Source organism: Uloborus diversus, chromosome 1 (assembly GCF_026930045.1).
Source record: "Uloborus diversus isolate 005 chromosome 1, Udiv.v.3.1, whole genome shotgun sequence".
NCBI classification, from domain to species: Eukaryota; Metazoa; Arthropoda; class Arachnida; order Araneae; family Uloboridae; genus Uloborus; species Uloborus diversus.
Genome location: NC_072731.1, coordinates 207,460,365 through 207,474,762, shown reverse-complemented (window position 1 = coordinate 207,474,762; position 14,398 = coordinate 207,460,365). Strand labels below are relative to the sequence as shown.

The 14,398-nt window shown below is 36.0% G+C and overlaps 1 protein-coding gene across 3 annotated transcripts in view; it reads right to left on the bottom strand.

Moving 5' to 3' along the window:
• The window catches only part of LOC129234145 (F-box/LRR-repeat protein 16-like), a 61,513-nt gene extending 48,321 nt beyond the window's left edge, over nucleotides 1-13,192 (bottom strand). The window contains exons 1-3 of one of the 3 annotated variants that reach the window (XM_054868043.1): nucleotides 12,392-13,192; nucleotides 7,136-7,908; nucleotides 1,457-1,535 (exon numbers count right to left, since the gene is read on the bottom strand). In XM_054868043.1, coding sequence (XP_054724018.1) covers nucleotides 1,496-1,535; nucleotides 7,136-7,908; nucleotides 12,392-12,766 — 1,188 coding nt within the window. In that variant the 5' untranslated portion in view covers nucleotides 12,767-13,192 and the 3' untranslated portion in view covers nucleotides 1,457-1,495. Of the gene's footprint in view, nucleotides 1-1,456; nucleotides 1,536-6,942; nucleotides 6,993-7,135; nucleotides 7,909-12,391 lie in introns of those variants that run through there. The other 2 variants (XM_054868042.1, XM_054868040.1) reach the window with 2 other exon arrangements.
• Nucleotides 13,193-14,398: the final 1,206 nt, after the last annotated feature.

Genomic DNA, 14,398 nt, shown 5'->3' with positions numbered 1-14,398 from the left:
AAAAAAAAAAAAAAAAAAGCAACCAAAGTTGGCGCGAAAAGCTTCATTAGATGTTTTATTCCAAATGTGTATACTTATTGAGCTTTCAATTTGTCCATTGTGAGTCCACTCATTGTCAAAAAATGACCTTTTCTCTCTTCAAAGAGGAGAGAAAAATTCTCTCATTTCTTTTACAAATCTTAAGTCGTCTTCCTTTATTTTTTATTTTGCTTCTGAACAATGCATCGACCTGCATCGATTTTAAGAGTGTAAATTTAATTTGCAATAATAGAGATACGAAAAAAAAATAATTTTAATTTCGTCATTTTGAATTCAAATTATGTTTTTCGCAATCACGAGTGTGTGTGTGTATGTAGGCGTGTGTGTTTATGTGTGGAGGGTATGTGTGTTTGTGTGTAGGGGGTATGTGTGTGTAGGCATGAGTGTGGGTAGTTGTGTGTATGAGTGTTTGTGTGCGTGGGGGCGGGGTACGTGTATGTGTGTAGGCATATGTGTTTGTGTCTGTGTGCAGGCATGAATGTGTGGGTAGTTGTGTGTATGTGTTTGTGTGTGTAGTTGTATATGTATGCGCGTGTGTGTAGGATATTGACTCAACCTGGAGACGATTTTCGCTATAGGAGCAGCATCGTGAGGAGTCGGTCGACGGGTGATGCTGCAGAGGGTGGCGGGGGGAAAATAAAAAGATAGGACGCCAAAACAGTCAAATGAAAGCAATAAGCAATCATGATTGCTCAAAAAAAAAAAAAAAAAGAAGAAAAACATAATGAATTGATGTTTTACCGTTTTTTGCATTGAAAAATATTGATAAAAAGAGTAGAATTAAAAAGGATATTTATTTTTGATCACAGTGTAAATAAATGATGCAATTTGTTAATTTTTCTTTAAAAAAATGCTTTTCTTTTAAATTTACCCTAACTCTCTTGCCAAGGGATGAAATTAAATTTATTAGTCAGTTTCCATAATTTAAAATAAGGGTATTGTCTGCTTGAAACATAATCTGCTTTCTGAATATAGAAACATTTTTGTCTTTTTTGCAAAGCTACTGTTAAAAGTGGAAGGGGAAAAATGAAAGATAGATAGATAGAGAGAAAGAGAGACAGAAAGAAAATTTACGAAATTAGGCTATTTCACATCTAAGACCAGAAAAGTTCCTAGATATCAAAATTTTATATTATTTAGAGAAATTAATTTGATGGGACATTTTGATGCCTGAATGACAGAAATTAATTTGATGAGACATGATGATGAGCTACATGATGCTATTGTTGACAAATATTGCAGTTATTTTTATTTCTCTATGTAGTATAATCATAACTCCTATTTTTAGTCATTACTTTTTGGACCGGTCACCAGATATGATTCCATTTTTGGCGGAAATATGATATTGGCAAGGAGCGCGGTCAAAGGTCAAGGTCATTGGCATTTGTCCAACTGATCGCATTTCCAGCTGGGCCTTTCTTTCGCTCGCGCGGCCGTAGAATGAATGATGCGGTCGTCATGGAAACGCAATCTCTCCTGTCATGTTATTTCGTCGCCTAGGGACGACAACAAAGGAATCAGTCCTTGTCTATGCCATTTAGGAACAACATGAAATAAATGCACACTCCTTGCCAACATGGAGAAATCAGAATTAAGATCCCATTTGCATTATATTTTGGGGGTTTTCTGTAATAAACTTAGGCAAAAAGAACTTTTTCTAAAGTTTAGCATTTTAGTTAACTAGGAAACTTCGCAACAGTTTAACAATATTTCAAGTGAACCAGGAATTCCATTTAATTATTTTTCAATTTTGAATTGAAGTCTGCAGAACTACCAATTGTTGTTCGAAAATTCAGCTTTTCTGACATTAGTCAGTTTTAAAAGGGGAAAAATCAAGAGCCATTTTATCATTACAGAGAAAGAAAAGTTGAAAATTCGGCATATAGGGGGGGGGGGGAATGGACAAATTAAACGATTCGCAATGAACGAGAACTTCGTAGAAGAAAAAGGTTTTTTTTCTCTATTGACAGCATCAACACATGTTAAAAAGTTTCATGTTTGGAAAATTATTGCAACTTACTACAAAAAATGTTAAACAATCATCTATTCCTAAAACATAAACTCTAATACATCAGTTGGGGAGGTGATAAATCAGGATTCTTAAGCCAATGCCATCTACGTCGATTACTTCAAAACTAGCCACCTTAAAATTGTGTAAGAAAAACTCATTTTCAGGAAAAAAAAGTTTTTTGAGTAACTATCTTTTCGCAAGCTCTCAAGTAAACTAGTTACATCAATGGAATGAATGCTATCAATACTCAATTGACCATATCAACAAAGTTTGAAAGTTGAGTTCTGAGATGTAGAAATGTGTTTCTGTTAGTGTGTTTGTCATTCTGTCAACCTTTCTGCCGGTGTCTAAGTCTAATAAGTTTTAAACGAACAGATCGAAAGATCGATTTAAATAAATCTTTATTGTTCAAAAGATTTTGACCAGAAAATATCATTCCCGGGTCTTTTTTTCTTGAGCAAGATAATGTTTATGTTTTGAAAACTTAAAGTGTGAAGCAGAATTGGGCATTAAAGAAAAAATGTACTTGAACTGATAGACCCAGCGGCAAAAAATAATGACGATATCACGTTCAATATGATTTAAAACAAAAAGTTCATTGAAAAGGCGTAAACAGATTGTTATGAGAGTACTATTCCAGTAAAAACATATTGTTTGAATACATGACTGCACAATTTTTTCAATTTTCATTTTGCAAATGCCACACACTAACAGTAGCACTTATGCCATTAGTGCACGTGCTCTCCGATACTTTTCGACAGTAGAACTAAAACCACTAAGTACGGCTTACACGTCCAAATGTTCCGTGGTTATGTCCTGATCGGAGTCACAGAGAGTACATTGGGAAGAGTCAGCAATTCTATTTTGTGAAGATGTGACCGCAGACAGTCATGCCCCGTTAGCAACCTGAAGCAGCCAGAACCGTCTTTCTGCTGGCTTCAGGGACAAAAGAAAGGTTCTCGTTCACAACTACCTAAAAACCTAGGACATGTCCCTTGATATCTTCACAGCATCCTGTTTAAAATTCATGACTGCCCAAAGAAAGCACATTACTTAGAAGAAATAAACATAAGAAAAGGTTTAAACGCGCCACTTTCAACATGGCGCGGTTAAACATATTCAAAACAATTTGATTCGCTTGCTATTGACGCACGTTGTTCCACTCTTCTCTCACTGGACGAATGAAAACCTCCTTGCTTCAGGGAGGAAATTAACTGTCCAACATCAATGCGGGTCTTCAAGGCATCCCTTAGATTTTCAAACGAATTCAGGTCTGGGAAACGCGAGGGTAAAACTATGAGATAGATAACTCTTCCGCATTGTCTTGTACGGTCTGTGTCCGGTGAGTTGTTGCGTTATTATTCATAAAACGAAACTTTCTGCAGTCAGCAGCTCGAAAAACTGTTGGAGAAGAACGTCATCAATGTCCCCATTAGCCGGCCATACAGCCTTGCTCAAGCTCAAAGAGATCCATGAAACTATTTACTATAACATGCACCTAGAACACATCACAGCAAGTAGCGTATGAATCTACTTCTAAAGTATATCCCTACAGTATGCTCGAAAACATCCAACCATTTATGTTTACATCTGCAACCAAATAGCTGCTCCCTTGCGGTGCAGGTGGCACCATTGCGAGCTCTTTGCTTTTGGTTTACCATTTCCAAAAGTTGCTGGTGCCTTCCATGCACTCAACGGCAGCTCCTTCTTTTCTCATATCAACAGTTCCTCGGAATCCTGAGTTCATTTAATTCTACTGCAGCAAAATCCTCTACTTGGAGGCTTGCCTTAAGGTTTTCTTTCGGAAAAGTTTTTGCATTGTAGGCAGATGCGTGCACGGGGGGGGGGGGGGGGAGGGAGAAGGAACACCTGTGGACTCGAGGCCGAGCCTGAAGGGGCCACGAGATTTTTAAAATGAAGGTTGAAATACATACAGTATAGGGGTTAACAATATGGTGGATGCCCAGAAAGTCATTTGTGACGGGCTCCAAAATTTCTGTGCACGCTCCTGATTGTGGGAAGTACATCTTCTTGCCTCTTTCTTTCGAAATGGTGGATAAACGTTTCACCGACCAGTTCCAAATTAACAAGCGCATTTGTGGAAGGTAAATGTTTTTAAACCTTATCTTGATCAATTGGTTGGTTACAGGTCTTCTTGGAAAAATACTCCAAATGTAGTTTCACATTGGGCTTCAAATCATGCAGAAAAACAGCTGAGACAAAGTAGGGCGCAATTTTAAGGTTAGGAAAGTTGTTGTTACTGTAGTGTGTTTAAAAAAAATCTTAACAGAAATTAGAAATACTACCATACTACTGCATAAAGTATTAAATAATATTAATAAATAGGTACTTAACAATCTCTTAGCAGAGTTAGAATTGCTTCCACATGTAAAAGCTTAAGATTTTATAAAGATACGTGTTAGTATAAAGAAAACAAAACCAGTAGTGCTGCTCTTTGTGGGAGCTTTGTCAAACTGCTTAACATACCCAATTGCGTGCTTGATATTGCCCCCTTACGGAAACTGTCAAAATTAATTTAAAAACTGCGTCCTGAAGGAAAATAGAGAACGCTGTATCTTTTTCTTAGTTTGGGTCCAAGATTGACCCTAGGGTCAAAGTAGCCCGCGTTTACAGCAAACTAAGATGCTTTTATATTTACTGGAACATTCGTTTCCCCGAAGCTTAAAAGCACTTCAAAACACAACAAACAAATTCTTTTATAATGTTATATTAATGGATTTTATGCATTAACCATTTAGGTATCCACTACTAGTTCAAATAAGGTTGAGTATTACTATTTTTATCTTTAATAATTATGGGATACAGTCTTTTTCGTTTGCAAAAGCGCGAATATAGTTAAAGACATTGAAAATCACATTTTCAGAACACTTTGCAGACTAAAAGCATTTTAAACGCAATAAACTGCGCAGAAAAAAATTCAAGGGCAAATGTTTCCGGCGCTTTTCTAACGTAACGCTTGGAAATTGAATGATGTAAAACCATCTCTCTTTACTATTTTTTTTTCTACTTAACGATTTTTTTTCCTCTTCTACATAAAGTTTGAATTTTTCATTATATTTTCTTGCATTAACACTAAATGTAAAATATTAGCAAACTAATTTTTGAAAGAGTGTGGCAAATTTGTGTCGTCCACATAAAAAGTAACAAGAGCAAATACGCTTTTGGAAAGATAAAAGTATTCCCCAGCAACTAAAACGCACTAACATTTTCTTTTTTCATATTAGTTTTTTTTTCTTCTTTGCTTCTGTTTCTTTAATACTGATACGACAACGAAAGCTAAAAGTCAATATGATAAAAGCATTAAGAAAAGCAGTTACTCATAATGTAGCAGCAAAACAAATCTTATTAATTATTTTAGGCGAAAGTTCCGTACGAAACTAAAAATTCATAACTTGATCACAAATAAATGTGGTTTGCAGTTTTCTTAATAAAACAATCTGAGTATGTATGCATTCAACGTAATATGATGTGATGTCAAACTGCCCGACGACAGTTTAAAGTAGTTAGTTGTAAAATGTTTTCTTCAAATAATTTTATAAGGACATGGATTAAGAATCTCATCAGTCAAAACTTTAACTGTCATTTTTTTCTGAGCATCCCAGTCAGGCGTGACGGTTCAAATTTTTTCAAGAGGGGAGGGGAGGGGGAGATCAAAGTATATTCTATGGATAAGCAATAATAACCATGACCACTTACATTAATATACACTAATTCCTCAAAGCCGGGGAGGGGAGGGGATCAATTGCTTCCTCCTTACCTTTCTAAAAGAGAAACTTAATACCAACCCACATTTTCCAAATTAAATAAAAGATTGAAATATTAAACAGAAAACTCCATCAAGTTATTGCAATGCAAAGTTCTTGCAATAGTATTCGGTTTCTGCCCAGTAAGAGCTTAGGAACAGCCAAACAGCTTTTTTATACTTAATTAGTACAAAATGCCCTAACCTTCCGTTATTGGAAATTATGATAGAAAATAAAATAATAGTTTAAAAAACTAGAAAAAAAAAAAAAAAACCGCGCTTGCAGCTATATGAACTAAAATGTCAAAAAAAAAAAAAAAAAAAAAAAAGTATGTTCAACAGTATGTCCAGATCTAAGTACAATTTTTTTTGTGCAATCACGAAATGCTTATTGTTCTCACTTGAATGTTTTAGTCGTCCGTCCGTCCTTTGATTTTATTTTGCCACCATTGTTGGATTTTTGGAGGGACCCCAATTCAGACGTCCCCTTCTGATGCTGCTTCAGCTGTAAGCGCTGTCTCCAGGTTACGTCCATATCCTACACACACACACACACACACACACACACACACACAGATGCCTAGGCACGAACACACACACACACATGTACGCTTGCCCACGCAGACGCACGCCTACTCATACACACACTTGTGATTGAGAATAGCATAATTTCAATTCAAAATGTCAAAAATTCAATTTTTTTTGAATTAGCTCAAAATAATACAAATAAAATAGTTAGCCAAACAAATTACTTTAATGCAAAAAAAAAAAAAAAAGAAGAAGAAGCGTGGGGTACTCTTCATTAACACTTCTGCAAGGATTCTTCATCATTGGAAAAATGCTAACGACTAGCTAGCAATCCGAAAGTCAAGACATCTGATGACAAGCCCCCCACGCTTTTTTCATATTAAAATATTTATTTGGTCGACGCGACGAAAGATGAATTTTTCTGATAAATTTTCAGGTTGAATTAAGAAATGGATGTCTTTTGTTAAACTTCACAGTCTCAAGCCATAATCATCTTGTGGTGGTACTTCTCCAAAAGAAGATCTCCATAAAAACGAGAGGAAAACGGAGGAATTTACGCAATTTGTCTGGAAGTCTTTGGAATTCATCTGCCCGTTCCTTTCTGTGCATTAGTTACACAAAAGTTGTTTCCCAAGCTGTCTTTTTATTTTTCTTTAGAAAAGATAATAATGGAGTTTTTCATTTTAATGAAACAGCAAATAAAATGACAATCACACACGCTATTCCCACCGCTCAAAGGAGGGAAAAAAAGGAAAACGTTAAAAAGGCCACTTTTAAAAGATAGATACACTTACCTGTCCAAAGTCAGCTCTTCTAATTGGCTCAGATCACAAGCTATGTACTCTAGGGCACCATCAGAGATTCTAGGGCACCATCCGAGGTCTAGAGCCCGCAGCTGCCTCATATTCTCTGCCAGTAAGCTCACTCCTTCGTCCGATATCTTGGAGCACCCGGATAAGGAGAGCTGAGTCAAATCAGGCAAAGACCTTGCCAGTTCCATCAGTCCACGGTCTGTCAACTCCCAACAAGACCTCAACCTCAAGACCCTAAGGTCTCTGAGGCACAAGAGGGACAGTGCCGCATCTGTCACATGGTAAGCCTGCAGGTCAAGTTCGTACAATGACGGCAGCAGTTGGGTGACAGCGGCCACGGTGTCATCAGACACGTGGATGCAGTCAGCTAGTGTCAAGGACACGATTCGTGGACTCAATGATGCCCAAAGTGCAGCGTCTGTAATCTCATTACAACCAGATAACTCCAGCTGCACTATCGAAGGGAAGCCCTTCAGAAGTTCCTCCAGTCCTTTATCAGTGACACCCGAACACCTCAGAGCAATCTGACGAACTCTTTTGCCCATGGAAGGTGGACACTGATGCACGAATTCACTGACGTCATCGTCAGAAGCACCAAATAGACACAAGGAATCAAAGGATCTACGATCCAGGCTTTTGTACACCGAGAGACGAGAACTGGGATTGCTTGACTTTAATTCTCGGAAATTGATGATAGGTTGGATCCCACGCCAGAACTTCGGCTGATACAAAACTTCGCGCCAAGCAGTGCACACCTAACAATATATAAATGAAATGTAAATAATAAATTACTACAAGAACTTCAGTACAAGTTTTACGTATTGTTACATAGAATATGTTTATTTACTAAAATTGACATGATCTTATTAATGAATAATCTTTTTTTCTGCATTAAATTGGTTACTGAATGTTCTGCAACCTCATATTGGGTATTTTTATAGTAGCCTACAATATAAGTTCTAAGAGATTGAAAAATGAACAACTGAATGAGTTTTACAAGGTAGGGAGATACTACGTTACTTCCTTTGACCACCTGTTTGAGTTCCAAGAGATAAAAAGTTTTTAAACGTGGAATTAGTCATTTAAAAATCAATCATCGAGATGTTCCAAAGATATTGAGTATTTGAAGATAATTTACGTTTGTGAAAAATTTTAAGGAAACCCTGCACAATTTGAAAAGAAAATAAATCTGAAAACAAAGAGAACAAGACATTGTACTTCATTATTATGTAACCAATATATTTACGAGTTTGCCCTCTTATTAACAAAGTTATTGAATATTTTTATTGAAGAGCATTGTTTTCGAAATCTCTCTTCAACGAACCAACTTTTAAGTTCCAAAAGAGTCCAAGTGGTACTTAGAGATCAACCGTCTAGTACGTTTCATCAGACTTTCAAAACCTTAGAAAAAAGTTTGAAACCAAACCATTTAAAGCAAAATAATCAAAGTTGTTATTGAAGGAAAGGCTGAGATTGTGGATTTCATCAGTGTTAAGACCAACATAATTAATTGCTTCTCAATTTATATAATTACCAAATGTGTTCAAGCGAGGGTATTCTATGCTGATTTTCCTCATTTCTTGAGTGATGTTTTAAGTGGGGTTCCTCAGGGATCTGTTTTAGGGCCTCTTTTGTTTATTATATTTATGAATGACATCAATGAAAATATTTCTGGAAGCATGAATTGTTTTGCTGACGATGTAAAAGTTATGGGGATTGTCGAAAATGAAGAACAAGTAAAACAGCTGCAAGGGGATTTAGATCATATTACTAAGTGGGCAGATAAATGGGGTATGGCAGTTAATGTAGGGAAATGTCAAGTGCTACACTTAGGTCATGGAAATAAGAGTATGAGATATCGTTTACAGGGTTCAGTCATAAATTAGGCAGAAAATGTTATGGATCTGGGTATCTTTATAAATCAGGACTTCAAGTTTAGTCAACAGTGCAGTATTGCTAGTAACAAAGCCAACAAAATGCTTGGGTTCATCAATAGATCTATTTCTAACAAATCTAAGAAAGTTCTTCTGCCTTTATATAGGAGTTTAGTAAGACCTCATTTGGAGTATGCTGTTCAGTTTCGGTCGCCTTACCTGAAGAAAGGTATTTTTGTATTGGAAAGGGTTCAAAGAAGGGTAACTAAATTAGTAAGGGGACTCTCAGATTTAGATGATGATACCAGACTTAATAGGCTTAACATGTATAGCCTGGAGCAAAGGAGAGTCAGAGGGGACATGATTCAGTTATTTAAATTTATCAAAATGAAAGATGTAAATGGATTAAATTTTTGCGGGGAAAGCAGGACAAGGGGTCATTGTTTTAAGCTATTTAAATCTCAGGCTAACTTGGAAATCAGGAAAAACTACTACTTTAGCAGGGTCGTGGGCACTTGGAATAGCTTACCGGAAGAAGCGGTAATGAGCAAGGGAGTGGATAGCTTTAAGAGGGCCATTGATCCTCATTGGGGACTAATTAATTGACTAGGACTAGCCTAGCTGGGCCCAGAGCCTGTTGCTGGTCGTCACATTTGTATTTGTATTTGTATTTGAAACTCTTAACCTGAGTGTGTTTAAGATCGTGTCAATAAAACGAGGTATTTATTCCGATTACTTCATTTTATTTTTAATACCTGATTGCAGCAGAAAAAAAAGCAATGAACATGTTAATCAGCAAAAAAAAAAAAAAAAAAAAACTCGTTGCTCAGTTTCGGCTGAAACTTTAAAAACATTATAATGTCAAACAATGAAACTTAGTATCATCAGTCTATCACAAAACAACCAGCCACTTTGGAGAATGCTTGTTATTTGGCAACTATTTGGAGAATACTTGGCGGTATCATGCCAAGCTTGGCCCCAACAATCGTCAAAATTTTATGAAATCACTTACTATGCATTTTGTACAACTTCGTAGAGAATAAAAAAAATTGCTTCATCCTCCCTCCAACGGTTTTCGAATGTTACATTCAGAAGACTCCGACACAATTAGTTCAGCGTCAATGAGGTAAAAAAGAACTCAAACATACATAAAACATAAATTAATCCATTAACTTAAAAAAAAAATAGAGAGGTTAATCATCCAGGGCAAGAATGATATCGAGATATTCTTGGTATGGTGTGTCCTGGGAGGACCTTCATTTAACTAAAACATAAAGCGAACATGTAGTGATTACAGAACACACAGGGGTGGCCATTCTTCCAAGAATGTATCAGCCTCAAATGCTAGACCTCCCTCCTCCCAGAACTTGAAAAATATCCGTTTGAAGCACCCCCTTCAAAATTTCAATGTGTTAGTCTGGACCATAGACCCCTGGAATACATGAGTGTAAGACAAATACAAAATAAAATGATGAAATAAATATAAACATAAACAAACTAATAAACAAAAGAATAAAATGGGATTAATACCCTTCTTTTTCATCTCCCCCCCCCCCCATGTTTGGAAGACCTATTCAGTCTCAGAAGACTTGATTTGTTAGCGAAGCATTAATTTGTGCATCATCCAAAGCTCAAACAATATCGAAACGCGAACGACATCGCGACCAAAAATGCTAATCCTTTAACCAGTGATACAGACAAAATTCAGGGTTTTTTAAATGAAATAAGTAAGGAAAATTATGATGCTGTATGAAAACAAAGGTCGTTACAGCATCCTTCTAAAGAACTTGGATGCCTTTCTAATCATAACCGAACTAAGCACTTACATAAAATTTACCCTGTTCACTAGTAGTAGGATGAAGATAATCTTTCACATGATTATGACAGAGGAAAAGAGAAAGAAATTGAAAAACGCTATCGGGGCAGATTTCTACGTTAGAAAAGTAAAGTTAGCAATAGTTATTTAATAAACTACTAGTTCTCTAAGGCGAATTAAGGAAGAATCTGCAAGTGAAAGTTGTTAAGTCTAACTTTATTAAACATTGAAAACAATTTTTTGGAACTCATATACATTACTACTAGCGGTATCTGCACGGCTTTGCCCGTAGTAGAAAATTAAAAGGTCATTTGGTTCGCATGTATATTTACAAATAATAGATGGTGAATTTCTCGCCAATTGGCTTGTACCCATGTTACGGTTCCACGTTATGATAATTTGTAATTTTCTCGTCCATCTTATGATAATTTGCCCGGTAAAATGTTCTTAAAATTGGAATAGAAAAAGAACATGATCGAATTTTTGAAAAGTTGCTTCGAGGAGCACAGACCCATGCTACAAACTAATTTTTACGAAATTTCATGAAAATCGACCGAACGGTTTAGACGCTTCGCGCATTAAAGAGATCCAGACAAACTTTGAGCTTTATTATTAGTAAAGATTTCACAAAGTCATCTGTTGATTTGTAAATTTAATTATTTATTTAGAAGGTAAGCAGCTTCACATACATAGAGGACTGCGTGCCAAGCGCCTTGCCTCCGGACACACACCGGAAAGATTTACAACACAGGAGTAGGAAATAGCACCCAGGGCACCGGCGAGAATCGAACCCACGACCACCGGCTTAGAAGACGAAACCTCTACCACAGAGCCATGGAGGTCCCTGATGACCAGATAAAGTGTATAGATTTGTTCAGATATCTGCATGAAACTTTGTTATGTACAGTCAATGGTTGTGAAAAGATTAAGCAACAAAAAGTGCTAAAAGTCACGAGAAATTGACAAGATTATGTAAAATGTTGTAATTTTTAATATCATTTTATTAGTTCAAAGTTAATTAAAATGCTTGTTACTTTAGTCATGTAATGATTTGCATTAATTTTGTTAATTATTAACAATTTTCTCTATTATAATATGCTCTATTATTATAATCGAGGCGCATATAAACTGCTGGAAGTGGGAGCGAGGGGAATTGCCCGACTGTCAAGGTAATACGCCCCAATATTGCAGTTTTGTTTTTTGAAAAAAAAAAAAAAAAATCGTATTTGCTAGTATTGACCGATTTAACCCAACATCTGGACCTGCGTTAAAAACGGTAGAAGATCTTTTAGTTTTCACTTACACAAAATGCTTTTTAAATTTTTCTTATTCGGTGGCGCGTAGTAAGTACTCCGACCTATCCTACACGAGATAACAGAAATATAAGACTAGAAAAGTCGCAAATTTAAAATTAAGTTACAAAACGATGGAAACAGTAAAAAATACAACTTCATGAGAAATGAAAAAAAGTAAGTAATTAATAACGATACCAACAGTACTTAATTAAATGCGAAAAATATTTAAAAAGAAACTGACTGCCTTCTTTACCTGTGCTAGGACAGCTCGATCTTTCGGGCTCACATGTTTGAAGAGTCTCGCCAAGAATGCTGGCTCCAACCACAGCTCCGTCAATGTCCTAGCATGTGGAACTCGATCCAACCTCTCCTTAAACTTGCCCTTTGTGATGCGGGCCCTCTGTAGCAGGTGCTGTGTCTCGTTGAGGGCCCCGCTCCCGGGGCAGCAGAATGCCGGGGCCCCCTGTGATCCCTTGGCTGCTCGCCCTACGCTCAGCCCGTTGAAACAGCGACTCAGTTCTTGGGCTGCTCGCTTGGTGAAGCTGACGTCAGATGCTGTTCCGCCAGACATTGCCCACAGGACAGTCGGAGGACACCTACACAGTCCGCACCATGATGGTTCGCCCATGTTCACATCACAGCGACTGCTAAAGCCTACCGTCTGAAGAGATCTTCTCCACCGGAATCTTTTCCTCGGTGATGGAAGAATATCGTGGACCTTGGATGATACCAACAGGATTAATGACTGACTGTCTGACTGTATGATTGACAGGATACAATTTCTTATTGGGTGGTTAACAAATATCGGGTAGCAATAAATGAATATCTTCGATTTTTCCTGTGTGGTATTTGTAAGATTTTTTGAGATTTTCTCACTGAATATGAAAGGAATCGATGTTTTTCAAATGCGATATCATGTAAAATGATTCTCAAAACTTTCTTCAAGAAAATTTCAGCTATCATCGGCTGTTGTCTTCATGAATCACGAGATATGATAACAACAAGTTGCGGAAAGTGGGAAATGTGTATATTGTTTTAACACTTTGTGGTTCAACTTGCCTCGCCTGAATATTGTTTTGGGAATTGGCATGTAAATCTTCTTCAGAGAATGATTTAGATGTTTTATGACTTTCCTATTGTTCTGTTTTAGTCACTGTTGTAGGAACTTTTTCCCAGACGATATTTTGAGCTGCTGATTTGAGATCACTCATATCTCGTCAGTAAATATAGATCAATGGATATATGTCAGATAATCTTGATAAGAAACTTTGGAAGTTATGCTCTCTTGCCGATATAATTTCAACAGCCACTTTAGATTTTATATCTCTAGATAAGTTTATGAAATATATTGTGAGTCTTTGTTTCCATACAGTTTTAAAAATGATGCATCTGAAGCAACACCAAACAATATCTGAACTGTTTACAAACTGTTGAAATATTACGTCAATGTTGGACTTTCAGGAAGTTAATTTAGTTTGATTTATGATCCTTTTAATGTTTTTTTTTAATTATTTTTATTGAATCACCATTTGACAGTTTCTTGTTCAAAGATTCCTAATTGGAATGTAAGCTTTTTCTTTAGCACCATCGCACCATTGATTGCACAGCTGACGTGATTAGGATTAGGAACACTTTTTAAGTCAATATTTTTGATTGGAACAACGAATATTGATTTATACTTTTTAAACATTAACAGACAACTCTTTATAAGCAAATCAAATGCTTCATTTATGCTATGTTATGTAGCATTGAATATTTCTATTTTAAAAGTAAATCTTCCTTCATTTAGGTTATGGGTTTATAGAAAATCTCATGCCATCGAACGATATTATTTTCCAGAAATTCATACTAAAGACATATTTTGATTTTTAATCGTACTGCTTAATGCTCCAAGGAAAAAATAATAAAATTTCAAATAAAAAAACCTTTTTGAAAGAAAAATATTTAGCAATATAATTTACGATACCATTTTGAACGACTAAAGTTAATTCTTACAGGATATTACTTCAATACAAATTTAGCCGGGTAAATAATTTATGAAAATGCTTGGTAAATGCAGTGATTATTTGTTAACTTTAGATGATGAGCAATATTTGCCTATTTTTATGGAATGGTACTCAATATTTTAAAAACTAACTGAATACTTCGTCTGTCATTTCGAGTTTTTGATCTTTCTCAATTATTTTTTCGTCTCTTTAATGTTTCACTATTTTTAATGCTCCAGTATTTTTAAGTGACAACTTAATAATAATTTATTAAA